The sequence below is a fragment of the Fusarium venenatum genome, assembly GCF_020744135.1.
Source record: "Fusarium venenatum strain MPI-CAGE-CH-0201 chromosome Unknown EDB82scaffold_3, whole genome shotgun sequence".
Taxonomy (NCBI): Eukaryota; Fungi; Ascomycota; class Sordariomycetes; order Hypocreales; family Nectriaceae; genus Fusarium; species Fusarium venenatum.
In genome coordinates, this window is record NW_027072131.1 from 1,336,506 (window position 1) to 1,363,977 (window position 27,472).

Sequence of the window (27,472 nt, forward strand, 5' to 3'; positions counted from 1 at the left end):
CTGGCTGATATGTTCAGAATGTGGCAGAAAGTGACTCTGGCCTTTATTACAGTCTCTGCATATGTGCAAGCACATATTGTCAAGAACATCACATATGATAACAGGCACAGTGGTAAATATATGAGTGCTCATGCATTGAATTCGTAAAGCTCTTTCGCGCGTGCAGTTATGTATGTACATTGGCCAGTACCTATATTCCCAAACAAGAAGTATATAAAAGACAGCAAACTGTCTGTGACAAGACTCTCGATCATACAACGGAGCCTGAAAAAACATAACCAACATATCCCAAGCCTTTTCTTTTGTTCCCATTCCCCCAAGCAACAAGACCACGAAAACATCGTCAAAGCAGTATGGCTGAGAAATTGTTACAGCTGTGATTGCTCGATATTAATGAGTCAAAAGTGGCTCGAATAACGCAAGGCAATGCAAAGCAAGTAAACAAAAATAGTGCAAGGTAGAATTTGCGCCAGATAGTTGGTAGATTCAAGGGGTATCGAACAATTCCAGAGATAAGTCGAAAGAGACAATGTTGGTATCTCTTACCAACACAAGAAAGGAAGTAGCAAATACATTTGCGAATAGAGAAGTGTGGAAATGTGTAGATGTTTTGGGTCGTGACGGGTCGTGAGTAAAGATGAAAATAGAAACCAAATGGTCATTCTCGTCGTAATGGTGTTTTGGAAGAAGAATGATTAAGCATAGAGTAGAGAAGACTAGGATTCTTCAGTGATTCCGCCCTCGCCACCACCATCTTCGCGCCACTCTCTACTCTTCTCTGTGAGGTTCTTCACACCGCTAACGCGGCACGCCCAAAGCCCCTCGATAGGTGTGCGATAAGTGAAGGCACGTTGGGAGCTGATAACACCAATGGCTTGAAGGACAGCTTTACGGCTATCGCGGCTAAACACAGCAGGATGGTTGATCCATTCAAGACTGCTCTCAAGCTCAGCATCGAGGGCAGCTACAGTGTTGGCATCAATACCAGCACTTAGGCCGAGGCCATCAGTTGAGCGGCTACGGCCCAGCTGCGATGTGGGGCCATTGGTGCCAGAGATTGCCGAGGCTGGAGGCGAAGGACTTCGCTTGCGATCAGGAGTGGGTGATAGGCCTGGCGAAGCATCGTTCCCGGGGTGGGGAGTCGATGGGGCTGAAGGGTTGGACTTGCCTGGGGGAGGGATAGGAGGAAGTCCGCCCTTGCCCAGACCCTTCAGGATCGATCGAGTCTCGTTCAGAAGAGTGTGTGCACGATCATGCTGACCGCGGCTTACCAAAGTGAGGGCACGGGTGAGCATGTCAGAGGTCAGAAGCTCCATACGTCTCTGTACAATACTGGGGTGAGGGGGAATAGGGGGTGAGTTCTGCCAAGGCTTCTTGGAGCTTCCGCTAACTGGAAGCATCGTGATGGCCAGAAGAGATGGTCGAGGCATGTGGGTAACAGTACCCTCGCGTAGAATGTCTCCCCAGCTGAGATCTGCTTGAATCAAGGGAACCTCTTCGACAGAGAGAGTTCTCTCGTTGTCGTTGTCCATAGGACCGCCCAAGGCTTCGAGACCTGAGACAATGTTGTCCCAAGGATCTTGAGGAAGTTGCTCTTGTGATGTGTTATCAGGCAAAATGACCAGTTGAACAAGAACATCCCGCTTGTCACCAAATCGTAGATCGCCTAGAGATGCCTCTGCATCTCTCCCCGTAGCTCGCTTGGTTATTTGCAGAGCGCCACTAATCTTGTGGAACTTGGCAGGTGATCCCTCAGGAAGTCTAAGCTTGAGCTTGACATTCTGGTGGGATAAAGTCTGCATGCTTCCCAGACATCCAGCGAGACATTCTCGAAGCATCATCCAATCCTTGACGTAAGTGTAGGAAGCCTTAGTTCTCGTCGACAGCTCAATCATGGTATCGGGCTTGTGAGTCATTCCCAGGCCAAACGAGTGGATGGCGATCTTAGCAGCTTCGGCTCGGGAAACGACAAAGTCGACACTGTCAGCGTCAGAAGTGGACGCGTCGCTAATCAGCATGATAGATGCAATGGGGTTGTTGTATTTTCTTTGCATGAGCAGGTCCATTGCGACGTTCGCACCCTCAACAACATCGGCACGGTGGCTCTTTTGACCAACAGGCTTGATAGATGTCAGAATGTTGCTCCAGCCAGGCCAAGCCTTGGTGGTCATGCCGACAATAGGCACGCCGCCGCCGCCTGAACCAAACGTAACCAAGCCCATGCGATCGCGTTCGCCAAGTGTGTTGACCATAAACTTGAGGGCATCCCGAACCAGGTTGATCTTAACGCCCTGCATAGAGGATGAGATGGGCACAACAACAACGACATCGATGGGAACATGGATAGACTTTGACATGGCTGGGCTTCGGGGAAAGTTGGTGTAATCCGTGGGGGCCGTCGTGGTTGACCTCGCACCGTTCCAAGATGAGGCCACGGAGGAGACTCTCTGTGGGCGAGAGCGTTGCCAGTCAAGCTCTTCATCGGTTTCTGATTCGCCACGATCATACTCAGGACTGCGCATTGGAGACGACTCAACAGCATTGAGGTCAAGAAGAGCTTGTTGCCACAGCTTGAGTTGGTTTCGGTTCTCGAAACGGAGGTGGAACTGAGGCAGTTCGACAACAGAGAGACTGAGTGTAAGAATGTTTTCGTCAATGTTTCCTGTCTCCGATACTTCATTCAAGTGCTTCTTAATAAGAATTGAGCCCTTGAGGGTGCATCGGGTCGTCTTGCGAGGTGCTCCGTTCTCATCCCACTGTTGTGATTGAGGAATCTTCTTCTCCTTGACGCAAATGAGCATCTCAGCGAAGAGGAAACACTCCAATTCTTGCCACGAGACCTTATCCTTACCCACTCTAAGGGTGCCGTAGAGTCTCAATTTTCCAAATCTGCTAAAGTCCAAACCATGCCAGTTGTCAACACGGTTACGGAGACTATCTGTCATCTCCTCCAGAGCGTCGGTGGACTCGTAAGGGTAGAAGCGAGGCGCACTGCGGGCAGGCGAGGGTGGACGGCCGTATGCCTCTTCAGCACGGTTGACAGCAGGGGGTTGAGGAGCTGGAGCGCCAAGGTCCTCAGGATCTGGCCTCCACTTGTTATCAGGTACCTCAACAGTAACCAGACAGGTAAGTGTCTGTTGTTGACGTGACCTGCTAAGTGTTGGGAATTCTGAGCGGACTGTAACAATCGGTGCTGGTATAGGATTACGTGTGATTGGTCGTGGGCTGGTTGGCGTAGTTTCCATGGCCTGGACATCATAGTCATGGCGTCTGGCAGGTCCGCTCTGTGTCGTCTCTGGATATCCTCCAGAGGAAGCCACTCCAGTAGCCTCGCTGTCACTTCGAGCATGTCGTGAAGGTCCATAACGATCCGAGGGTGGTGCCTCACGGCTATCTCTCATACTACCTCGGGGCGCACTGTCGCGGGCACTGGCATGCTGCTGCTGCTGCTGTTGTTGCTGCACGGGGCGCCTCTGGTTGCTATCAACACTGGGTGCCCGCGCTGTGTGGGACTCCCATGGGGTTGGTGTAGGTGACATAGCAGATCTGGAGTCTGTGCCAACTGATCGTACCATGTTGCTGATTTTTTCTTGACTCGTTGTTAGTGAGCTATCCAACTGTCCCAGGATTGCCGGCCTACCGATGTCAATAACGTTTCCTCCTCTGCTAGTGTCCAAGTGCAAAGGTGCGTCACATGTTGGGCAGTATTGTGACTCAAACTCGCGGATGAACTCGTAAAAGCAAGCCTCGTGAGAGACGTGTGTGCAAGAAAATTGCAAGATGCGCTCTCCTCGCAGGGTGTGTTCGAGGGGCTCTTCACAAACTGCACATTCGCTACCCACAAAGGTGCGCTCTCGCCTAGAGCGACTTCGATCGGCGTTTGAAGACATAACGTTGTTGTCGATACCACCGACTCGACGTGAGTTGTTACTGAGTCCCGACTTTACCGAGCCAGTGGAAGAGACTGAGTCTTGCCCACGGAGGGATTTAGAATTGATAGACTGTGTTTCGGTGAATTGTCTAGAGTCCGAGCCAGTTTGAGGTCTTCGACTGTTGGATCTGGAGGCGCGGGAGCCAGTCAAGCCAAATTCTCGAAGGTTTACGGCAAGTGCCCTATCCTCGTCCCGCGTTTTCACTGATGCAGTATCGTGATCCTGGTTTTTGCGCAAGCGGCGAAACATTTAGTTGCGACACCTTTTCCGCAGGGTGTCCAATAATCAATAGTGCAAAGTAAGCACTTATCGTTGATCGGTTCCAGGTGATTGATTCAACGGCTAGGAATTGCTGGTCACAGTCGGCGGAAGTTAAAATGTAGTTGGCGGGGGATCCATGCGACTTTGGAATGTTTCAGAGCGATAAATCGAGTCGAATATTGAGTGTCGATTGGCAAAGATGAATTTGAGCTCGGGGCCAATCAAAAGGAAGAGGAAACAAGATTGGTCGTGAGAAAAGAGCGAAGAGAGACTATGTGCGGGTATCCGAGAGAAGTTGGGTTGGTATTTGTTTGAATTCGCTTGCGATGTTTTGCGATATGCGACACGTCGGCTGCCGATGTTTCTGCTTTTTGCTTTTTTAGCCAGGAGCGATGTAATGCTAGCCCTGGATTGCCACTCACTGTACGAAAATGAACCGATCAATGAAGATGCTATAATCGTACCACCAAGAACTTTCAAAGAGTGTAATTGCTTTTGCCTGCTGTGGATGTCGTAAGATGAGGAGGGATTGAATGTCGTTGGAAGGTGATAAGACTCGTCGATGTTGCGCTCGCTCGCTGATAGGTAGGAGCCCTTCGTTTCTTTTTCTTATTTTGCTTTCCAGCTATTAGAGTGGTCGATCCTACTGTCCGCTTTGCAGAAGAAAACCCCGTCCAAGTGGGGAGAAAGGAGAAGACAGCGAAGGAAAAGGAGGAATGGTAAAATGGAGGGGAGGAAGTTAGGTAAAGATAACCTGGGAAGTTGAGGTAAAAGAGTCGAAGCGAGAAGGAAACCCGAAATTACCAGAGCGTTTAGAGCAAGACCAGGAGCAAACTATGGTTTAAGGGCGTGGTGGGCTATATGAGGATGGCAGTTTCATTTCGTTCGCACTTGCACCATACGACCGGGCTCTTAACCTTGAGGCTTGATTGAGTGGCACCCAACCAATCCGATTGAAACCAGGCCTACGGTACCTTCCTTTCCTTTACAGTACAGTACAAGACGGGAAGTAGCATTAGTAGGCGGAGGACCTCCCTTTCAGAGATTGGCCGGTTCTTTGGCGCTTTGATGGCTTGCACTGGACGGTACACTACCGTTCTACTGTTTCCTTCCATAGGTTCTCCTCTGTATCGGTACCCCTGCTCTTTCTTCCGGGGACTAGGATACGTCTCTCGCGGTGGCCGGGTGGATCTTCCATTAAGCTTGCAGGGGGTTTCCCCTGTCCAACCTCACGAAAGAAAAAGGCCCGGGCTTTCTTACCAGGGGGCTCCCAGCTCCCAGCAGCCAGGGTAGCCAGGACCAGGCAGGCCCCAAAAGCCAGGGCTGCATTACCAGACCCAGACTTTGCCCAGGCCGAATACCGCACATACACTCACGTCAAGTTGCAGCGGTCCCCTGCTGCTGTTGCTCCTTCTCCAGGCGCCCCCCCCGGCAATTCAATTGACTCAGTTCATCTCCAGGCACAAACCTACCGACCCAGCTTCCTAATGTACGGCGTAGGCAGCGAAATGGATGGACGGGAACTTTACCGATGAGTTCAACCGTTGAGGGTGAAGGCCCGATGTTCGGGGAATTGGAACCCAATAAGTATGCTTGACGGCAATTATGTACAGAACGGTACGTCAAAGTGAACTCAAAACGCTAACCTTCCACAGATTCCAAAGGTAAGCTCCACTCCATCAAATCTCTTGACTCGGTCCCCTCCAAGACATTCCACCTGGGTCGAAGCACCAAAAGTCGATCCAAACTTTTGAAAAGGGTCACTGTAGCAGTGACGGCCTGGCCTGTTTTTGTCGGCCTGCCTGCCTGCAAAGCCTTGTCAGACTCAGCTCTGTTCTTGGAGATCATTGATGTGCCTGCCCGATTTGCTCTATTTCAGTCCCGTGCCACTACGTAGTCAGTGCACCGTCTATCTACTTGATGTCGTTTAGCGGATCCCCTTGGATTTGGAAGTCAAGCCTAGCCAAGTGTCTGGGTGACCTGCTCTTGTCCATGGTGCTTCAAGCCGTCTGGACCTAAAGCGACCTGCCATTAGAACCTCCAGGGGAAAATCAGGGGTCCTCAGGATCAACTGGTGCCGTGTCTGATTCGCGTTGGCTACTGTCGTGCCGACAATGATCATCATCCCGACCAAAATCATGATGTCGAAGATCGGATCCTGAGACTACGCTCTTTCCAGATATCACATCGTCTGTGTCTCACTTATTTCCCCACATTCAAAATGTCGTGGATATTTACGTGCCTACGTGCATGGTGTCGACTCATGGCAGAGAAATAATCAACTGGTACGAGTTCCCTCCACTTCACCAACATTAAGGCCGTGCGAGCCAGGCTGCACTCATGTGGCCTAGTGAGGATTGGCGCTCATTGGCAAACTGCCGTACGATATCTACCTATCTACGGATATAGCTTCAGAACATGCATGGCAGAGACCCGTTATAGATGCAACAAGAAATCACAGAGCAATGTCTGGTGATATATTCGAAACTATCGACTCGGACCGTGTCATATCGGAATAGGGCTCGGATGCGCCGTGGCTAAGTCGCCGGATGTGCCGTCCTCCGCTTCCATTTTCCGGGTCATGTCAGAAACTTGATAACTGAGATCGGATCTGTAAGATGGATGGCGGGCAGTGCAAGATGAAACTTTTCGCAACAAATTCCCAATTGCCGATATCTGGTATCATGCTCCAGAGGGTTACTTCTCTTAGACCAAAACTTGACCAAGAGCAGTATTGGCAAAAAAAACTACTCCAAACGACATGAAAACCAGTTCAGATGTACCATGTCAATTTAGAGTCGATATTCGTACAAACCCCTCAGGTTCGCCATACCCCTGCAATATTGTCCATTGATGATGATGAGCCTGCCGCAGACGCTTGATGATAACATATCATCCGAGACAAGCAGGTGAAAAGCTGGCAGTGACCATATCAAACTGGCGCTGCAAATGCCGACACACGAATCACATCAAAGTATGAGAGGGGGAAAGTGGACAAACATGACATAACGCAGGAATTCTTGTATTTTGAGCGTTTCAGAGGTTGAACTATTCCTTGGTACAGTAACGGTCAAGTCCGTTTGCATTCTGAAACACGCAGATTCCGAGACGTATAAGAAACCATCATGATGGCTATGAATGGTACAGTACAGCAGATCACAGCCAGAACAAACGGCGTCCAGGTTCTAGACCCAAGAAGAGGGTCTGTTCTCCGCAGAGGCGTATATTTGCATCACAGCCACAAACGTCATTGAATGAGAGAGAGAGAAGGGGCACAATAAAGCCTTTGTCAGGATCTAGATCTGCCAGCTGGGCGATGCTAGAATGGCAATTCACAGCTTTGACCTAGTGGTTAAGAACAATCGAGGCGAGCCTGGAGACGGCCTAGATTCGGTTGGTTGGGTTAGGTTGTCGTCCTGTTCAATTCGGTTAACCTCGATGGCGTCCCGAGAGGCCCTTGACCTGGTCAAGGTTGTCACTCAGGGTGCCCTTGTTTGGGGGGCTCTATCTGGATGAGTGGTGTGATTGGGCGGGGGACCTACCGGTAGCCTTCCGTGACGGATAAGTGCCTGCATTCATTGTCTTGGATCCCTCATGGGCGGAGGATGGGAAACCTAAAACATGCAGACGCGTGGTGATGTCTTTTGCCTCGACAAGAAATGTGTGGGTGTGTGATCCTTTGGTGGTGAATGGCTAGGAGATTGCATCAGCCAAGAGCCTCATCTCACTTGATAATCATCACAGGTTCTTTTATGTGTTTGTATGGTTAGTAGAACGAGGTGATAGTCTACATACAATGCATGAAACACAATCTGAGAGGACATGGATAGGATCGATGCTGAATAAAGTGCAGCTTTCAGAGGCCTTCCCCTGTTGTAAACACATCACTATCTGTAGAGTCAGCCACTAGCCCTGATCAGAAGGCGGCCGCAGTCATGGCCTGCCGCCATCAAGGCTATTCCCAACTGCTTCTCGAATGCAACATATCTGAATAGGGGAAAGCTTGCGGTTCCGTTCCTGGTGCCCGCTTGCCCGCCGCCCATTCTGTGCGGTTTATCGAGATTGAAAATGGTGGTTCTTTCAGGTTTCACCTGCATCAACAACCTCATGAGGATGGAGAAATGATGCATCGAGTCATTCACGCGGCTCGTGGTACCCAATACGGGGTTTTGATCTCGCCTACAGGAGTATTGTCTTGGAAGCAAATGATCACCAACAGGGGGCTTTAGAGAATAGGCAACTTGACCGTTTCTTTGCTTGTGTTTGTTTGCAAACAGTTGGTATCTATCCTTTTGATAACCATTGTCAGTAGCGGTCAGATATTGGATACTGAAAATAAGACGGGATGAAAGTGCACATCGTGGTGCAGAAGGAAAGGGTGTGGTGTCGAGGTTAGCGCGCTTCCATGTTGCTTCCAACAGATGTTCTATTTATTCGTAGTGGGTGGACTGATCTAACCCTTCACACAAAAACGGCTACGAAACACATTTTATTGTTGGTTGTCTCTGCAGGTCCCTCGGACGGGCCGTAACATTCTTGTTTTGAGGAAGCCGACAATGACCACATCTTAATGCATTCAAGTCTAATAACAACCTTCAATTTGACCGTAATATGTATAGTATTGTCCATATTTTTGACTTTGCCCTGAAACTTTGAGCTTGTGGTAATTATCAATATTTGATATCACCGTAAACAGCCATATGACAGTGCGTTTATCAAGGGGTCTCCTTGTAACTATTGGTGGCCCGTTGGCGTTAAGACGGAACTTTAGGCATTCTCCGCCTAATACAGCATTCAACTGAACCGTAAATAAAGGGTCCTCCTACCTGTTGGTAATATCACATTTTCAATATCAATATGTGTACCACAACAAGTATATCAATCCGAACCTACATATCAAGAGACAAAAAAGTCTCCACAGATGATAGAGCGGAATCTGATTCTTTTTACCCGCATGAATAGCACATCCCCCAACTTACATTTCGGGCAATCATCTCGTGGCGTGTAAACTCAAACGCCACGAGACCAGTTGAGATCCGTTTTCCAACGACTCGTGATGGCACATCATCCAGCGGCTTGGCGCCGGGATTGGACAACGACACGGACCCTTTTCAGGTAGTCCTGACCGGCCTCTTGGAAGGTGCTTCAGCTAAGCTGTCTAGGGGCGAATGGTGTGTCTCGCAGAGGACCCTAATCGATGGGCCAGGGCTCCTCTTTCAGTCTTGCACTTGGAGACCTCATCATTATGAATGAGTGTACGTTTTGCTAAGTACAAAACGGTGACTTATCTCCCCCCTCTACATCATGGCTTGGGCTTGGCCAGGTCTGATCACAATGACGACTTCGTATGGTGGGAACGTGTGTTGATTGTATTCTGTGCTGCCTTGTTTTATTTCCTATTAGTGATTCATCAAGCATCGTCTGGTTTGTTAGCGACATTTCTTTACGTTAGTGTAGTTTGTGATATATCCGAATACCAACGAGACAAACTGCCTTTGCTTTGCCTTGTTGGTGTTTGCGGTAACACTTGTTCGTCCATCACGTTTCTCCCACGTGGCTAACTGCCTGCAGTGTCTTCTTCTTTCGCCAGGGCTTGGCTTTAGTGCAATTATGTACTAATTCGGTGCTAGTTTAGCTCAGGTAGGGTCTGCAAAGGCCATGTTCCGAGTACCGCTGTGTACCAGTAAAGGCAGGTAGTAGGCTGTCGTGGGATCTCCAGATTCGAGAAGACTCACGAGTCAGTAACAAGGCAACCTGAAATCACTCACGTCGATCTCCCGTATTGTTAGCATTGTTAGTCTGGTCCAACATGTGCCGTAAGCAGAAAGAACACAGACAGAAGGATGAATATCAGTGGCATTTGGACTTTCGCTATGAACCAACAATACGTACTGTCTGGTTGGGTTCATGATCCTCTGTCCAATAAACAAGTTTCAAGGATCCACGTATGTATATAGTAATTACGGATACAGTCGTAAAGAGGAATGCTCCGCCTATATTGCCCGCTTTGATTTCGCTCGCTTCTTAGCGAATTGTCGATAGTGTTAAATGTTCTACGTTGTATTGCCTCTCGTCAAATGTCGCTTCGTTTCGTAAAGCAGTAAATAGCAATGCCGCGAATGCCCTATATGTGCCCATATTATACATCCGTATTCCCACCGCAACTGCAACCAGGGACCGCGAAACTACCCATTGATATGGATGGGCCCATCATATGTTTCTTCAGCGGCATATGTACTTACTATCTCTGCATTATAGGTACATATCACAAGACTTGCATTGCATATGAAGCAAATGACTTGACTGAAATACATGTGAAGCCATACCGGTGAGTGTCATCGTCATGTTCTATGTATCTGCAAAAGCAGCTGGGTCACACCACTCACTCAATGTAGTATTCGATTAACCATTTTTCGCTACGTTCCTGTCGAAACTTGAAGGGCCCGGCATTCGCCATGTGTTTCTGACCTTTAACGTTTCATCCCCTCTTCCCCGGTAGGGACCTTTTTTCAGTTGTGTACCTGGAGAGAGGATATGTATCTCTCAAAGCCTGGACAATTGCAAGGACCAGGCTTCAACTTCAAGCGTGCCAGCGTCTCGTTCGGAAATGGGTTCCCACTCTCTCGTTGAAGAAATATCCACTTTAACGCGGGGATTCAAAAGGCTTCTTGGCCATTTTTGCTTTTTGCTGCAGATGCAGGCACCGAATAAAGACAAGGTCAGGGAGTGTTCGGATGACGGCCTGCATTGTTGATTTCATTGCATACACAGTACAGATATATACATGCATGGCAGTTGTCTTTGAAGGTCCCTTCCCCCACGAGCCTAGGGCTTCGTTTTGGGTCTCATTGATCGTCTTTATCAAGGACCGCGATTGCTCGTTAGGCTTCGGTTCCCTCCCCTTACAATAGAATGTGGGTAACATCGATGGTCACGTAGTATTTCACTGCCGAGAGCGTCGTAAACTTTACAAATCCATGATCTCGCTTGCGGATCGAAATTCAAGACACGACCCAGCACTACTCAAGTGGGTAGGTAGTTAGTCAGAGTCGAGCCATGACCAACACCATGACAGACAGGCAACGCTCATGCTTGTGCTGTTACTGTTGAAAGACTTTGGTGCTATATACTATATTTGAATCGTTAGGACACGGAACTTTGGCATTGAGGTCGGTGTAGTCCAAGCTGATCGATTGTTCGGGTGTCAGAGTTAAAGTGTTGAACCAACCGTATGGACAATATGCGGTCTCAGCTTCGCCTTGCCGTGTCTGGACTGGTCTGTGTCTTTGATTTGCTTGAAGTCCAGCAAGGTACAGGGTGGCAGCTTTTGAAGCAAAGTGAACATGTTTGAGTGGGTAGGAGTATGTTACAGAAACTGTCAACGATGACCCGGGTAGAAATATCCCCGAATGCGTACGCACTCATCAAACTGTGAGTTTTGGCTTTGTGTATATGCATTGACGAGGAGACTTGCTGAAGAAGACACAGTGCTTGAGAAACAGTAGCTTTTACGTATAAATTTTATCTATGTAAAGCCTTGTGCGTGAAATCCCGATACGCCTTGTATAGCCGAAGTGACTTGATGAAAAAGATAGATTGCGGTGGTGTTTTGGTATTGTGTAGGTATCTCAGCTCGTGGTTGGTACAGAGCTGGCATTAAACAGTGTTGACACTTCAGCATCGTCTATTTGACAAAGAAACCAGATCGTGGCTTTGCGGCGCTGCGATTCCTCTTCAAGAGGTCGTTCATGTGGTTCTTTGTTTGCCGCTTCGTCTTGGGCACCATCCTCTCGTCTGTCTTCTGGGCCACGCGGAACACAGTCGAGCCAACACGCTCATCCTTTGGTCCTCTGCTTTGACGGGCGAGCTCCTTTTCCACGGCGGCAACACGACGCTTCCTGGGGCGCTCCTCTTCTTGGTCGTCCTCACACTCGTCCTCGCTTGAGGAGTCTGTCAGGAACTCAGCGGGCAACAGGTTGGGGGCCTTTTGTGTTCTGCTGCGCTGAATGAGAGACTGGGCGGGCTCCTCCTCGTCATCCGAACCTTCTTGCTCAGCGGCCTCCTTCTCGGCCTTTTCCTTCTCTTGCTCCTCTAGCTTCTTGCGCTCTTCAGCTTGCTGCTTGAAGCGATCATCCCTCTCCCGACGCTTGCGCTTCTCTGCAGCGGCTTGTCTGTAAACATGTTAGTGATGGTTTAAATAACGTATGGGCGTGGAGAGAGGTGAGACTGACTCTTGAGCTGCTTTCTGGGCTGCTTGCTTGGACTTCTTAATCTCATAGGCCACCTTTGAAGTCGACACTGCCTCTGGCGCTTCATCGTCACTGTCTTCATCACTCTCCTCCTCCTCCTCCTCCTCCTTGGGTGCTGGCACAACAGGTTTTGACAGAGCGACTGGTACGCTCATATCATCATCATCTCCGAAAACGACCTTTGTAGCCTTGGGCTGCTCTGGGGACATATCGCTGGACTCGCCATCTTTGGCTCTAACAGGTAGCTTGCGCTTCTTGTCTGATGTGATTGTTTGAGCGGGGGCCTCTTCTGGCTTTTGCTTCTTTTCGGCCTTTCTCTTGCGCGTCAAAGGTGCCATTGTTGTTGAGTATTACTTGACAGAAAGTTTTTGGTGAAAGTTTTCAGACGGGTCAAAGATGTTGCAATAGGTGGCGAATACTGTACGTAAGGCCGAAAATATTAGAGACCGGTCTATTCGTATCAGGGCTGGAAATAAAAAATTAACAGTCGAACTGTGACTGAATGTTGAAGATTGTTGATGAAGCTCTCTTTGAAGTGTCGCTATGAAAATTTCAGACTGAGAATTGCACCCCTAAAGTTTAAGTAATATGATTGGCGCACAGTCTCAGATGTGTCTCCACAATTGACCAGTGGGGCCCATCAACCATCTCAAGCTTCTATCAAGCATGAGAGAGACGGACTTGGTCCAAATATCTCTATAGATCTCATCAAGACAAGCATTTCACTCATTCATTATTATACATAATATCTGGGTCAAATATGTCAGTCACGTCTCGATATGTGAATACTGGTGTTGTGCGCCAATTGTTGCGTGCCAGCTCTTCAACACCAGCTGTAATCACAACTGCTATACATACCACCAACAACTCAACAACAACAGTCTACTCCAATTGGCATCAATCTCGGTCATATGCTGTTTCAAAGGGACCAAGAGCTCCGCTGCGGAAACCTCCAAGAGCTCCTACACAAGCACCAAGAGTCCCTTCCCAATCCCAATCCAAGCCTCGGCCGGGCCTCGATTTTGATGCTTTAGAAAAGGTTAATCAAAATCTCACCCCCGATGTCTTCGAGAAGGTCATTCAACAATGGGACGGAATATTAAAAGCACCCACTCCAGAAGAATGCTACAAGCACGCAATGAATTATCTCCAGCAAGTTCTTGATAATGCACCAAATCTTCCGAATCTGGCTGGTAAGTTGGGTCATGGATCTTGGAGTAAACTGACGTAACTGACACATCTCTCTAGCTATTGACATCCCAGTGGAAACCGCGCATGTGATGGGGTGTCTGACATTCCTTGAAAATTCACAGCACATCCAGAACCTTGGATACTCGCTTCTTGCGACGGCCTCCGCGGCAAATTACAATCCCTCCACCATCACCATGGCAAGATTTTTGTTTCGTTCAGGTAACTGGGGCACGTTGCGGTCAGCCAAGCATATCGAGAACCGATTCATGAAGCTCGTGTATGAAGGAAAAGACTGCAATGCCCTCGCCGTGTACGGAGAACATCTTTTCAGGACTCGCAAGTACGCCGCGGCTGTGCCCATGTTGAACCAAGCCATCAGCGTCGACGACGGCATCTTTGAGTGGAAGAATATGTGCATGCTGTGTCTCGCAAAGGCGCATGCACAACTCGGAAAGATAAAAGAGGCCGAGGAAGTGCTTGAGATGCTTGGGAGTCCAGATGCTTGGATTGAGCTTGGCCCCTTGCTTGATAGAGGCGGGTTTGAGGATAAGCGGCAGTGGCTGTACAGAGAAGGTTTTACTGGAAGTTTGGAAGAGTTTCGGAGGTTAGCTGAGATGGATTTCGAGAAGGCTTCCAAGGAGACGGATAAGGCTTTGAAACATGAGTATAATCTCTGGGCGATGGAGTGGTCGAGGCTAGCAGATCCCAGTGTTAAAAACTAAACGGGTTCGAAGTGTAGAACACGACATATAGGGTTGTATTACTATTATGAACATGCATAAGACATATCTAGAGAAGGAAGCTATACTTTCTTCTTCTTGGGTACCTTTTCCGTGCTATGTCGTCTCGCACTCCGCTTACCCTTTGCATCCCCATCTTCCTTCTTAACAGAGGCTGTACCCTCCCCTTCCTCCTTGGCCTCGTTATCAGACTTGCCCTCTCCATCATCTGCATAATCAGCATGCTCTCCATAGTCACTCTCAATATCTCCTTGCACTTCTCCACGGTCTGTAGGGAACAGCTTACGCCACGTTCCGTCGAGAGCTTGGCCATCATTTCCATGGAGACCGACCTGGTACGCAGCCTTCATAGAAGAAATACACACGTCGCGTCTTTTAGCAAAATCGAACATTGGCTTGGGGTACGTGCCCTCCTCAACATTGTTCAGGCCGTCTCCTTTAATGCGAACACCTGCTTTCTTCTGGTCTTGCAGAGGAGCTTTCCAAGGCTCGTAGATGTACTTGGCGTCCATGTCTTTTAACTCGGGTACATATCGACGGATGAAGTCTCCTTTCTTGTCCCACTTCTGACCAAAGGCCACTGGGCTGTAACAGCGAAAGTACTGCGAGAAGAAGGCTGAGCAAGACAGCCACTGCCAATTACCTGCATTGCACGCCGGCTCATGGTCTATAAGCCATTCCTCAAAGACCTCGCAGCCTCGTTCCCAGTCGATGTAGCAACCCCCTCGAGTGAGGAAGCAGGCTACGGCATGACGTCCGAGGTGATGAATCCACCCCTCATCTTTTAGCTGCCGCATGAGAGCATCGATCCAGGGAAACCCAGTCATACCAACTCTCCATCGTTTGAACCAGATCTCTGCCTCCTCAGAATCCACGTGGTACTCTCCAGTGACAAGGCCAGTCTCAGCATCCCTTTTTGAAGGAAGATGCCACGGAATAAAACGACAGTACGGATTGTTGGCTGTCTGTGAAAAGACGTATCCCAGTGCGGCCTGGGCGGCAAAGTACATGTCTCTAAAGAGCAGCTGACCGATCAGACTCTCAGGAGGGGATGAAGCACCCTCGTATGAATCCACGACGTCTTTCACGCGCCAGTAGAACTCTCGTACAGAGAGTGAACCAAAGTGCAGATGTGGTGATAGCAAAGTCGTCGTCTGTGGCTCAAACTGTGCTGGACTCGTCTTTGGCTTCTCAAAGGTAGCCGTGTATTTCTTGTCTGCGATGATTTCATTGAGTGCTTTGAGCGCGAGCGTTTCTCCTCCGCGATGAGGAGTAGTTGCAGCTGGAAAGCCAAGTTCCTCCATTGTTTCTATGGCAAAATCACTTTTTGGCCCAGCTATCTTGATGTATGCTTTGTCTCCTTCCGTTCTGATTTCCGAGTTGAAGTCTGGTTTGGTGTCCGGCTCATCTTGGTCGAAGTTGACGGGCATATCTCCAGGGTCTGGGAGGTGTTTGGGAGCAGGTATCGGTTTCTTGACCTGGCCAAGTTTACTTCCTGCGGTCTGAAGTTGGGTGATAGACATAGTTGGCTTCCCGCCGTGTTTCTCTACTATTTGATCGCTGTCCCATAGTGTTCTGCCAGAACGGATAATGACTTCGACACCAGCATCTTTGGCTGCCTGGGTCACGACACTGTCGCGTTCACGGCCATAGCTGTCGGTATCCTTCTCAAAGACAAGATGAGTGACTTTCCAGGCCTTGAAGAGCTTTGGAAACAGAGTCTGTGGTGCTTCCCTTAAAACAAAGAGCTTTGAGTTGGAGTTGACTTTTGTGATGGATTTGGAGAGATCATTTTGACAGTCGAGTCTGTGTAGTCAGTCAGTATGATGTTGAGTTGTGACAGACTAGAAATCATTTGGCTTACAAGAACTGCCACCTATTGAGTCCTCCTCTGGCACGATAGACGTAGTGAGGATCCCACGTGAAAATAGGCCAAAATACAGCCGGATCAAGGTCTAGAGCAGCCTTGAGAGCAGGTGAATCATGAAGTCGTAGATCAGTACGGAACCAGTAAATTACACGTGGTTTTGCCATTTTTGGGGAGTTGATGTAATTCTGTCGTAATGCGAAAATGGGTTGATTTGGGGGTTTTCTTATCACTTTTCATCATTGAAGCTCAAGCATGAAGAAAGTCATGATGTCAACACTTTCCCAGCCAGCCCTTACCCCAGCCACCAGGTCCAAGTGGTTCAAGACAAACAAACAACAACACCCAATCTGACTTTATTCAATAGAGCCAAACATGACTCCTAATTTTCGTGGATTTGATTGTAATCTTGATAATTCATTTGCAAATCTCGAAACGTCTTTTTATGTGCCCTGCCATTGAAATGGGATTGGAAGTTTAGCTACCCTATACTCTGGTCACAGACTTTGAATGGTTCATCTCTCAGACCCAACACAATACCGAGACATGAATCAGATTTAGGACCAAAGTAGTTCACCTAAACTGCGACCAAGTTCATTTAGTTTTAGCAATAGTTCGTGAACTAGACCAGATATTCAACTGGGAAATGCAGTTGTAGTTGGTTCATGCACACAGCGGCAGGCTGCTGAAGATGGATCTTCTTCACAAGCAAGGGACAATATCAAGGGAGTCGTCATGCCAGCAATTGTTTTTGTTTTGCAACTCGGGGAATTGATAACCACAACAATATCTTTTTTGTCTTTATGCTCCGTAGTACCCGAGACTTTTGTCAAAGTGCGACCTCCAGATCTGAACAACAGGATGGACCCTGTTCCGTAACATGTGAATACTCTGCTAACGTTAGTTACATACTTGTTTACTTTAGCCTATCTGGCCAAGGATCATTAACTGGCTGCCGTTAACGGTCAGTCTACCGGAGATGATGCTTCTAGTGTCAAAGCTTATACCACATTGTCTGTTTACTGTGGTCAGTCGCAGCATGTCACTCGATGACGAGGAAAAGGTTCGATGACTGATAGATGTAATTTTTTCCGTGTAATTTCCCAGGCCAGCTCGATTGCGTGAGTATACCGGCAGTGGGGTAACCGATCGATGAAATTACTCCGTCCATTTTAACATCCATGGACCATGACGTGGATGGGTCAAGCCTGAGAGGCTTGCTACAAGTCGTATTCCTTGGTGGGCGACTACTGAACCGTACACAAACTATTGGCTCGTAAATCAGATCTTGATATGGCAATTTGGGAGGCGGATCGAGGAGTGTGCATATGTTAGTCTTAGACTTGCATTAGATAGACCAAGTAAAATGCGGCTCAAATTATGGTATTGCTGAGTTTTCAAGACAATCCCATCAACTATTGGCAGCTAGACATTCAAGCCACGCACAAGCGAGATGACCTCGTGGAGGCTGAATGTCATCAGGCTAAACAAGCTCCCCCGCATATTGGATCAAGATCTAAGCAAACCATGAGCTGAAGCTGCAAGGAAAGGCAACAAAATAAACACCCAAAAGAAGTCATAAGTAAATAAACAAGTAAACACGAGTTTGCCAAAAGTCCCTTCCGGCCTGGATTGACCAAGCCAAGTTACTCAACAAGTGTCGGTCGATTGGAGACCGACAGCGGGAGCTTGGCGCCAGGTTAATTTCCATAGAGAGATGAATGCTTAACGGCCTGAAAGTCTGTCCTGTTCCTACGGGCGCTTGAGCCTCAAAAAATTTATTGACAGATGAAGTGAGTTGTGATTTGACAGGCAATGGTTTGAACTATGTCTTGCATTGGCCTCGTGGCCAAAGTTTATTAATTCTCAAGCGTTTAGAGCATCTCGTGAGTATCACCATCTAGATTCAATAGTCTTATCCAGACGTGGATCTCTTTTTAACATAAAGTTTGATTATGAGAGGATCTCCAGCTATATTCAGACGAATGATGTGTAGCCAGCCTTGTGTCCTTACCGAATGTAACTACTACTCCGACTACGATTTTTCATAAAGATTAACAGTTTGTGTTTAGACAAAGCTAACCAGCTGGAAATAAGAGACGATCTCGGGCATAACATTTGGGTGACAGGAAAGATCGCCTGGACCTGGTCGTCCCTTGACTTTGTTATTGGTCATGATTAAACGAACCATATTTCTGGATTTTTACCAGATCGGCTTGTTGCAGATCATGGACCAGGAAGAAAAGAAACATCCATCGATAGCTTCTAAGGCGAGCAGCATAAATCTAGATAGTGGCAATGAACTATACTCGGTCAATAATGACGTTGCCAGCCACCTCCCATTATTAGGCTTAGGATCGCTGAAGACGCATGGGCATGTCGGTGGTCAAAGTACAGTGAAGCGCCCACGATAGTGCTGATTGATAGAAAAGTGAAGAAGGTTGCGACCTGCAATACGAGATTGAGTCAATACTAAAGAATATGCTTCGTCAAGGAAAATAGATACCCAATGGTGTAATATGATGCGATGCCACATGCAGAGTCATTACAACCAAGGTATATCGAATTCCACAACAGAAGTTGGTTGTACAACAGTTCGGTTACGTATGCCTTTTTTTCAAATGTCCGACACTAACAGTTATTTGATAGGCTTAGAATTTTAAAGCATTGAGTGCGGATCGTATTCATCTCAATGTCTATCTAATGGATGGTGGTGATGACTTTTCATTGACTGGTACTCTTGACAAGACGAATTTAGAAAATGCATCAAAAGATGCTGACAAAGATCCATACAGAGGCCAGCTGAGACTCTTAACGGAAATGACAGAGAACAAATCGAAGCCACGGATCAATAGATGAATGGAACTTGATGCATAGCCTAGAGCATTCATTCAGTGATCGACAACCAGTAATATGGTGCTCAGCTCACGGACCTACAGGGGGTGGCTTTCTACGAACCGCCCAGTAAAGGCAACCTACATGAAAATGGGGATTGGCTTTCGATACTGCAACCAACCGACTCATGTAGAGAACATCACCAATCTATATTAAACCATCATGGATCTTTTACAAAAGAAAATAAAATAAAAAGAAATAGAAACGATTCATGAGTGACCAAACATCCACTTCAATTCACTCTGGACTCAACCACACTCCCGGAAATACCGCGACAAGGGTAACCCTGTTTCAAGACATTTGCTCCTGTTTCGAGTGCACGTTTGTCACTTGTAAATTGGTTCGTTTTGACTGAGAGAACATGTCATAGCAAAAGGATTCGGTAATCCCGCTTGATGAGAAAGAAAGAAAAGAGTGTTGAGCTTAGCTTGCGATGATATTTGGTCAAAGGGTAAAAAATAAGGCTCAGGCTGGGGATACTTCCGCTGAGAGCACGTACACACAATCGCCATTTTATGTAGGTAGCACACAAGCCAGTATTAGGCATGGCTCATTACGGCAACATCTACCGCCGAAATCATGTCTCTCTCGTGATCGATTTGTTGTCCAAAACCTTGATTTCGAGAGTAAACAAAGTTGAATAGGGTAACATGGCCTCTATACATATTCCGGTGACTAAGAACATGGGGGCAATAGCCAAGTCTTGGAAGAGCAACACACCCGAAATCAACTAAACTCTAGACAATTGCCTATTGAGAGCTAGATTCATGTTCGATTAGACAGTCTAGATGTCTCAAGATATTCAAATGAGGGGTTCAAACGATGACGGAGGCGGCAAAGAAACAAAGAGTCTGAAGACAAAGACTGAGACGGCGCAAAGACCACAATGACCTCGGAGTAGAGTGTCCCCTTTATTTTCAGGGTCTGCATCTATCAGAGACAAAGGGCTGGGGATCATCAGAAGCAAGGGGATAGTAATTTATTGTCTAACTAGGAGATTTAACGTGTCTCATGAGCGGTCCACGGTTGCGAGATGGCAACGAGACCAATGATTAAAAGTACTGCACTAATAAACAAGAAAAAAAAAAGACAGAAGAAAGGGAAAAAGCCCAGATCACAGGGTGTTTTGGGCGTCGAAACGAGCACTGAAGCAGGTGTCTTGTAATATTCCCTTTTTCATACCTCTACAGCGATGTTTTCTTTTGCTGCCGACGGTGGAGGATTACATTGCATGTATCAGTATCAGCCTCGAACCAATATTGATAAACAAGTATTTTCGGCTGTATTGTCTCTATCCAAAATAGACTTTTCGTTTCAAGGCGAAGCTTGCCTTGCCTTTTGCCTTGCTTTGGTTAGGTTGCTCTGCCACGTTTTGTGTCTGCCTTGTTGGAGATGAGAGAAAGGGAAAAAAAGGACGGAATTTACCATGTAGGAATTATTAGGAGCCCGGGGAAGAGAAAGATGAAACCAAGAACAAGGATGTAATGGCCGTGCTTATCCTGGGCATGGATCCGTTGTTGGTATCGACTTGCGAGCTGCGGATGCCAAAAGATTAATCAGCGGAAAAGCCTTCCTTCAATCCTTTGCTTTTATTCCTTCAATTATTCTTGGTTGTTCCACGCGAAACGAAGTAAGGAGCAGCTCGGGCAGATCAGCCAATCTCAGTCCCAGTGCATACTGCAGGTAATATTATATGTATGGCTGTATGGTTATACGCATACGACCTACATAACTGGGTGGGTGAGTGACACATCGTACTCTGTAGTTATAGATCCCTCCTCCCTGTATGGGTAATTTACGCTGGAAAGCATAGCCCTGGGAGCATCGATGCTACAGGGGCATTTCTCGATGATCAAGATCCCCATCGTGACGATAACCTCTAAATGCCAAGTTGTTATCCGAAGAGCCACCGTTACTATCTACGAGCTTTAACAGCGTCGATGTGACCCAGTCTCATTTTTCATGAAAAACCAGAAAAAATCATTGTTGGCATTAGATCGATCCAATCTGGTTTAGTTGCAGTAATGCAACGCGACGCAAGCCAGGCCAGGCTAGAGTCAGGTACCCGTGGAACTGGTTTTTGACTTTGAACCAATAGAAGCATAGAGAAAAGAGGATTTTCGTGCTTTGCCCTGACTGAATTACCCTCTATTTACGTGGAGGCAGCGGGGAAGCATGATTTTCTCTCACGTCAACCTCTCAAACTATACCGCCACAATACTACTGTGTAGTTAGTTAGTGTGTCCATTCGCCAATGATGGATACTTGTAGGGCTTTTGAGGGCTTGTATTTTTCCCTTTCTTGGACTAGAGCATCATTTCCTGTTTGGGACTTTGAGTTTGGCTGGCCTTTGGCGGTTTGACCGTTGAACTTTGGAGGCGGAAGCTTGGAGAACGAAACGAGATACCACAACCAATCGATCTATTTTGGTATTGTAAGTAAAGTCTGATTATATACACCCTCTTCTTGAATGATGAAGCATCACGGACGATAAACAGAAACATCAATTGACTGAAATTCATCCAGATATTCAAAACTAAAACAAACCAAACTAAACCCAACTCAAACCTTCATCTACCATATTGGTTGTCATGATCCACGCACCCACTACCCATTTGCCAACTCTGCTATTCAACAGGATAGGCCTAGAGAAGAGAACACTGGAGATGACTACAAGAAAGAACCCAATGGAAAGAGAGCTTGCAAGGTCAACCCAGCTATCATCATGACTTGCATGAGAGGAAATCATCCAGCTTCCAGCCACTCACCCGATATTTGCATGGCTCACACCCTCACCTCACCACCACATCAGCTCTTCGGAAATCGAGGAAGGGGGAAAACCAAGGGGAATCCCTGTAAACCGTTTCCCCTCCTCCCGAGCCTTGTACTCAGAATATGAGTGCTCGTGCTAATTGTCTAGAAAACCAAAGTCAGAGAGTTGACTGGGGTCCTTGACCTTGTTCATCATACCCCTGCTTAGTCCCGGGCCTATTTTGCTAACGACACGCAATGCGTGCACAGCATAGTCAGGAACACTCACTGACACTTTTACTAGTTGACCGTTGCTTTTTTCTCCCGCTTCCTATTCCTGTTGCTTGGGCTTGGGCTTACTCTGAATATCCGACCCATCCACTCACTCCCACACACAGACCAGACACCCCAAAGTTAAACGTCCGTCCGCACCCACAAGTTGGTCTTGACTATTACGGCTATTTTACTTATTCCTGGCCTCTGCTCTTCTTGTCCCTTCCCTTCCCTTTCTCCAGGTCTTTCTCTCCTACACACACTCTCTTTCTGTATACAACACTCGTTTCTATATCAACCCATCCTTGACTTATACTGATAGCTTCGTGACTGCTGCTTCAGTTTTCCTCTGATTCGGTTCAATTGCTCAACCTGAAACCAACAGCTTTTGTCCCTCCCAGAGTGCTACGCTCTTTTTTTATCCGGGGCTCCGATTTTATACTCAACTTACACTCTCTATACCGCCTTCGGTAATCCAGTCCCTTGTCTGGGCTTCAGGTCGTCACTTATACACCGCCAGCCACAAACTTATTTTTGCCAATAACAAAAGGCGTATTTTGGCAATTGGGCTTTCCGATTACCTACGCCTATAGAGGTGTCCGCGTTTCTCAACTCAGCTTTACATAACGACTGTCAGTCACCTCGGATCCATCGTCGACTTTCACTTCCATTGCCGATCAGGATCGACAAAGCCTAGCCGGGCTAGATTATGCAGTGCTATCCAACAACATTACAATCATTACAGAATATCAACAAGAATAACAACTGCTCTGGCTCCGACTTGCAAACACCAACGAACTGTTAGTTCGAGGCTAGCCTCCTACCAGCCATCGTACTGGTGCTCTGCAAGACAACTATCTGAACAGACTCTCGTTTTCAAACAATCGACACAATGCGACGCACTTTATCACTTTCGCTGGGCGCCCTGGCCCTGTTGGCAACAGCGGCCGTGATGGCAGTTCTCATTGTTCTCACAGTCCACGTCCCCAAGGAATCAAGCGGTCGAACGCTTTCACAAGTATCCGTCGCTCTTGAGGCTGTGACCCTTGTCATCATTGGGTGGTTCCTCTCTACATACCCTTCAACCTCGTTCCGCAGCTGGTCAACAAGATGTCTCGGTGTTGACTTTGGTGCTGCGGTTCTCACTATTCTCTTTGCTACTGTTTCAACAGTTGCCACACTCATTCAATTTAGTAAATCAACTCTTGAGAAGGAAGATGATCTCCTCAACGCCAGCAAGAACACCCTTCTCATTGGCTTATCGATTGCTCTCGGACTCGGCTTCATGTTCCAGGCTGGTTTCTTGTTTGTTCACTTTTTCCTCACCAGACGAAATGACCAGCATGCGTTCTCTCTCCACAGCCTCGAGGATGGTCGAGGTCTGCCCTCATACCGATCCAAGTCATCTCTTAAGACGCTGCGCTACAGCCATACCGCCGACCCATTAACTCTTAAGAGGAACTCAATGGATTTCCACACGCCTGCTTCATCCATCCGTGGACGTTCCAGGTCCAACACTGCCAGCTCCATCAAGGCTCAACTCTCCAACGCCATCCGATCTGCCACCGTCAGGAGCCACGTCTCCTCAAGCGAGTTCCGCCGACCTATCACTGCTGATTCAGTCAACTACCAGTCCAGTGAGGATGCTTTCGATACCTGGGATACTTCTTCCGTCGATATACATGCCCGTGAGGTCGTCATGGAAGCCACAACTCCTCCTCCAAAGAGTCAACCCCATTTCCTCGAGACAATCCCCGGCAGCCCCTCACCAAGCAAGACATCAATCCAAGACACCATCGAATTGCCTCTTGAGCCTCCAAGAATTCGCAGGAGAAGTCGCAGCTACAGCCCGGTGTCTATTCGTCGAGAGCAACTGGCTGACCTTCCTGAGCCTGCACTGGGTGAATCTAACATTCACCCTCTGTTCCGATCCGACTCAGCCACGCCTCCTCCCATGGCGACGCCTGGCACTGTCGTTGTGGCCTCACCCAACGCTGGTCAGGTCATTACACACCGCCAGAGTGTGCGCTCCCTGCGCTCTACCTCCGTGTCCGTGCACCCGAGCCCCCTTGGCAGAGATGAGCGTGAGAGTATTGCGGAGGAGGAAGAGGAAACTGACTCACTGTCGTCGGCTGAGCGACCCATCACACCTCCTATCCCTACATGGGTGATGGGCGCCGGCTCTCGATCAAGTTGGTCAGATTATAATAACCGCAAGTCCAAGTTGGACAATGAAAGTACACACGAAACAATCACCAATAACGTTTAACGATCTGAAAAAGGAAAAGAAAAAAAAAGAGAACTCACATGGGAGGAATCACGGGAACGAACATAGCGTGCGACTATGATATGAACAAGGCACTCCATTTTCTTATTGTTTATTTCTTGTTACCAGTAGACGGAGTCTTACTGTATACCTAGATATGAGTGGGTGATGAGAGATGGGCGGGATTGTCTTCACAACAACATGTATACCAAAAAGGGACAGCGAGGCGCTATTTTATAACGACTGACTCAAGAAGGAACCCCTCTACGCTTGAGGCGTGAGGATGGACGACAGAGATGAACTGCAAATTTTAAGTAGAGAAGAATTAAAAGATGAAGAATCAATACAAACAAGTCTAAAATCAAGCAACGCAAGAGTTTCGTAATAAGGACTGTGATTATGTCTATTATCTCATGAAGAGCTCAGGCTCACTTCACACAAAAAAGAACAATGACAAGATACGTCATGGTGTTGATGAGTCTATGATCCCTGTACTTCATTCATTCTCAGAGAAATTGTCTTTGTAGAGATAAACATTCATGATGAGAAAACATCTATTTTTATATCTTTAGTTCAAGGCCGCAAAGCGCAGTCGACTAAATTATACCCGCACCAAACTATGGGTTTGCTTGTCAAGATGATGATTCTCAGGCAGAAAGACAGTACGCGCACCTTCAGCTTCTACCTGGTAATTTGGAAGCCTGGAGTGGCTGACAAACTGACGTTAAACCTCTTCAAGTCAATGCATACTTGAGCAACCGTCTTCAACTCACAGGGTCATGCTCCACCTTTTCCCTCAGTGACCACTCACACTCACTAAACGGCTGGACTTGCAACGTCAACGCAGGTTGTTGCTCTATCTCTATCTCTACCTCTACCTCTACCTCTACCTCTACCTCTACCTCTACCTGAACTCTACAACATTCAAGCTTTTATCATAAGGCAGACCTTGAAAGACTCAATAACTTTCAATCCTCCTCTCTCTCCCAACCTTTCTCCTTCTTCGACACATCTCCGCAACATCATCTTGGCTTAAGCCTGCACCCAAGCGAGACGAATCCATCCATCCGCCTAAACCCAGGTCGCCGTTCGCCGTTCGCCTCCCACCTCCCCACCTTACACAACAACGGCAGACTCTTCGCCCATCATGAAGGTCACTTTCAAAGTACGTCACGGATGACTGCAGCGTCGCTACTAGTCCAATCTCTTTATGGCCGAACCGTCGCTTTTATCTCCGATTTACGGGAATTAACAGAATGTCTTGCAGGATCTCAAGCAGCAAAAGTTTACGCTCGATGTCGAGCCCTCAGAGCTGGTAGGTCTGCCCCGCGTTGACGACTTCACCTGTCGTCGCAAAGCGTTCGCCCGGTTAACCCAAGACAGATCTCTGCCGTCAAGCAGAAGATTTCCGCCGAGAAGGGATGGGAACCTCAGCTGCAGAAGCTTATCTACTCTGGTATTTGCTACAACTTCTTGTGTTCCGACCCACAGCTCGCTGACGTTAGTTCCAAGGCAAAATTCTCAAGGACGATGAGACTGTCGGATCCTACAATATCGAGGAGAAGGGCTTTGTGGTCTGCATGGTGAACAAGGTTTGCAACGTCGTTATTGCTTGTGACTAGAGTCCATACTGACATGTCGTGATAGCCCAAGCCCAAGCCTGCCGAATCAAGCGCTGCTCCTCCTGCTACACCCGCCGCTCCTCCTACCCGCACTCCCGCTGCCCCAGCTGCTCCCGCGCAGTCTTCATCTCAGCAGGCTGCCGTTCCCGCAACACCCACCCCTCAGCGCTCTGCTGATACCGGACCTGAAGAGCCTTCGGGCCTGGCTATGGGATCTCAGCGTACCGAGGCGATTGCGAATATGGAGGCTATGGGTTTTGAGAGGAGTCAAATCGAGGCGGCTATGCGCGCTGCCTTCAACAACCCCGACCGCGCTGTCGAGTACCTGCTTAATGTTTGTTCAGTGTTTCCTCCTTATCACGAATTGTGATGACTTACGATGAATACAGGGCATTCCCGACAACATCCGCCAAGAACAGCAACAACGCGAGGCCGCCCCCGCAGCTCCTGCTTCTCAACCATCTCAGCCCGCTGCCGCCGCTCCTCAAGGTGGTGAGGAGGGTGGTGTAAACCTGTTCGATCTTGCTGCTCAGCATGGAGGCTCCGGCGCTCGAGGAGGAAGCGGTGGTAACGAAGCGGCTGCAGCGGCCGCTGCAGCCGCTGCCGGTCAGGGTGGCGATCTAGGCAACCTCGACTTTCTACGACACAACGCCCAGTTCCAGCAACTCCGCCAGATCGTTCAGCAACAACCGCAAATGCTTGAGCCCATTCTTCAGCAGCTTGGTGCTGGTAACCCTCAACTTGCCGAGTTGATCGCCTCAAATCCCGACCAATTCCTCCAGCTTCTCGGTGAATATGCTGACGACGACGTCCCTTTGCCGCCTGGAGCTCAGGCTATTTCAGTCACCGAGGAGGAGCGTGATGCCATCGAGAGAGTAAGATTTCCAGATCCAAGCAAGTTTCTCATGATTCTAACGCATTTAGCTTTGCCGTCTCGGATTCGACAGAGATGCCGCCATCCAGGCCTACTTTGCCTGTGATAAGAACGAAGAACTCGCTGCCAACTTCCTCTTCGACCAACCGGAGGATGATGAGCCTGGTCCTAACAACTAGGTGGGTTAGGGCTAAATATCAAGTAGGCGATTTATGATTATCAGTGGAGGAAATACAACAAAACTAGGCATTCCCAAAATAATATGGGCAGTCATGAGGCGTTGGCCCATTACCACCATGGTGACGTCCTGGTGAGAGTCGCGACGCTCTCATGAGATGCGCTGACGTAGGGCGTGGGAATTCTGCTTGGCATCGATACGTGCATACGCAGGGCAACACAGATAGCTGATGAAATTGACGAATTTTAAAACCTGTTGATTACCGAGGACTTGATCCAAAAACCTCGGCTTGTGTTGATATGCTGGAAGTTTACGGATACATGATATCAGCTCCCATTTGGTACTATCTGGACCTGAGCCGGCTGCGGTTCAC

General features: G+C 48.0%; 6 protein-coding genes across 6 annotated transcripts; 3 read left to right on the forward strand and 3 right to left on the reverse strand.

Annotated features, from left to right (window-relative positions):
• Positions 1 to 514: 514 nt before the first annotated feature.
• On the reverse strand, positions 515 to 4,635 carry EDB82DRAFT_212848 (Pleckstrin homology domain-containing protein). Its single transcript, XM_065607227.1, has 3 exons — positions 4,616 to 4,635; positions 3,641 to 4,560; positions 515 to 3,589 (listed from the first exon to the last, which is right to left on the reverse strand). Exons 2-3 carry the CDS (start codon positions 4,179 to 4,181, stop codon positions 717 to 719), a joined length of 3,414 nt encoding a protein of 1,137 aa, XP_065463799.1. The 5' UTR covers positions 4,182 to 4,560; positions 4,616 to 4,635; the 3' UTR covers positions 515 to 716.
• Positions 4,636 to 11,877: 7,242 nt separating this feature from the next.
• On the reverse strand, positions 11,878 to 12,780 carry EDB82DRAFT_526283 (uncharacterized protein; the record flags this gene model as incomplete). Its single annotated transcript, XM_025726659.1, has 2 exons — positions 11,878 to 12,364; positions 12,425 to 12,780. 2 exons carry the CDS (start codon positions 12,778 to 12,780, stop codon positions 11,878 to 11,880), a joined length of 843 nt encoding a protein of 280 aa, XP_025581204.1.
• Positions 12,781 to 13,090: 310 nt separating this feature from the next.
• Positions 13,091 to 14,372, forward strand: EDB82DRAFT_503836 (uncharacterized protein). Its single transcript, XM_025726660.2, has 2 exons — positions 13,091 to 13,635; positions 13,691 to 14,372. The coding sequence occupies exons 1-2, from the start codon at positions 13,203 to 13,205 to the stop codon at positions 14,353 to 14,355; spliced, it is 1,098 nt and encodes a 365-aa protein (XP_025581205.1). The 5' UTR covers positions 13,091 to 13,202; the 3' UTR covers positions 14,356 to 14,372.
• A 23-nt stretch (positions 14,373 to 14,395) lies between these two features.
• Positions 14,396 to 16,725, reverse strand: EDB82DRAFT_212943 (FAD binding domain of DNA photolyase-domain-containing protein). Its single transcript, XM_025726661.2, has 2 exons — positions 16,238 to 16,725; positions 14,396 to 16,179 (listed from the first exon to the last, which is right to left on the reverse strand). Exons 1-2 carry the CDS (start codon positions 16,405 to 16,407, stop codon positions 14,436 to 14,438), a joined length of 1,914 nt encoding a protein of 637 aa, XP_025581206.1. The 5' UTR covers positions 16,408 to 16,725; the 3' UTR covers positions 14,396 to 14,435.
• A 6,326-nt stretch (positions 16,726 to 23,051) lies between these two features.
• On the forward strand, positions 23,052 to 24,428 carry EDB82DRAFT_526286 (uncharacterized protein; the record flags this gene model as incomplete). The annotated part of the gene is made up of 1 exon (XM_025726662.1): positions 23,052 to 24,428. One exon carries the CDS (start codon positions 23,052 to 23,054, stop codon positions 24,426 to 24,428), a length of 1,377 nt encoding a protein of 458 aa, XP_025581207.1.
• A 1,027-nt stretch (positions 24,429 to 25,455) lies between these two features.
• EDB82DRAFT_212969 (XPC-binding domain-containing protein) lies at positions 25,456 to 27,367 on the forward strand. The gene is made up of 7 exons (XM_065607230.1): positions 25,456 to 25,590; positions 25,693 to 25,740; positions 25,809 to 25,881; positions 25,938 to 26,017; positions 26,073 to 26,381; positions 26,437 to 26,922; positions 26,972 to 27,367. The coding sequence occupies exons 1-7, from the start codon at positions 25,573 to 25,575 to the stop codon at positions 27,098 to 27,100; spliced, it is 1,143 nt and encodes a 380-aa protein (XP_065463800.1). The 5' UTR covers positions 25,456 to 25,572; the 3' UTR covers positions 27,101 to 27,367.
• The last annotated feature ends 105 nt before the right edge of the window (positions 27,368 to 27,472 follow it).

What these genes read in the sequence shown, in the direction of transcription:
- EDB82DRAFT_212848 (XM_065607227.1), bottom strand. Translation starts at nt 4,181, where the DNA reads ATGTTTCGCCGCTTGCGCAAAAACCAGGATCACGATACTGCATCAGTG. An exon ending in AGGAAACGTTATTGACATCG is followed by an intron (nt 3,590 to 3,640) that starts GTAGGCCGGCAA and finishes CAACGAGTCAAG; the next exon opens with AAAAAATCAGCAACATGGTA.
- EDB82DRAFT_503836 (XM_025726660.2), top strand. Translation starts at nt 13,203, where the DNA reads ATGTCAGTCACGTCTCGATATGTGAATACTGGTGTTGTGCGCCAATTG. An exon ending in AAATCTTCCGAATCTGGCTG is followed by an intron (nt 13,636 to 13,690) that starts GTAAGTTGGGTC and finishes ACATCTCTCTAG; the next exon opens with CTATTGACATCCCAGTGGAA.
- EDB82DRAFT_212943 (XM_025726661.2), bottom strand. Translation starts at nt 16,407, where the DNA reads ATGGCAAAACCACGTGTAATTTACTGGTTCCGTACTGATCTACGACTT. An exon ending in CTCAATAGGTGGCAGTTCTT is followed by an intron (nt 16,180 to 16,237) that starts GTAAGCCAAATG and finishes CTGACTACACAG; the next exon opens with ACTCGACTGTCAAAATGATC.
- EDB82DRAFT_212969 (XM_065607230.1), top strand. An exon ending in GCAGAAGCTTATCTACTCTG is followed by an intron (nt 25,882 to 25,937) that starts GTATTTGCTACA and finishes GTTAGTTCCAAG; the next exon opens with GCAAAATTCTCAAGGACGAT. An exon ending in TGGTCTGCATGGTGAACAAG is followed by an intron (nt 26,018 to 26,072) that starts GTTTGCAACGTC and finishes ATGTCGTGATAG; the next exon opens with CCCAAGCCCAAGCCTGCCGA.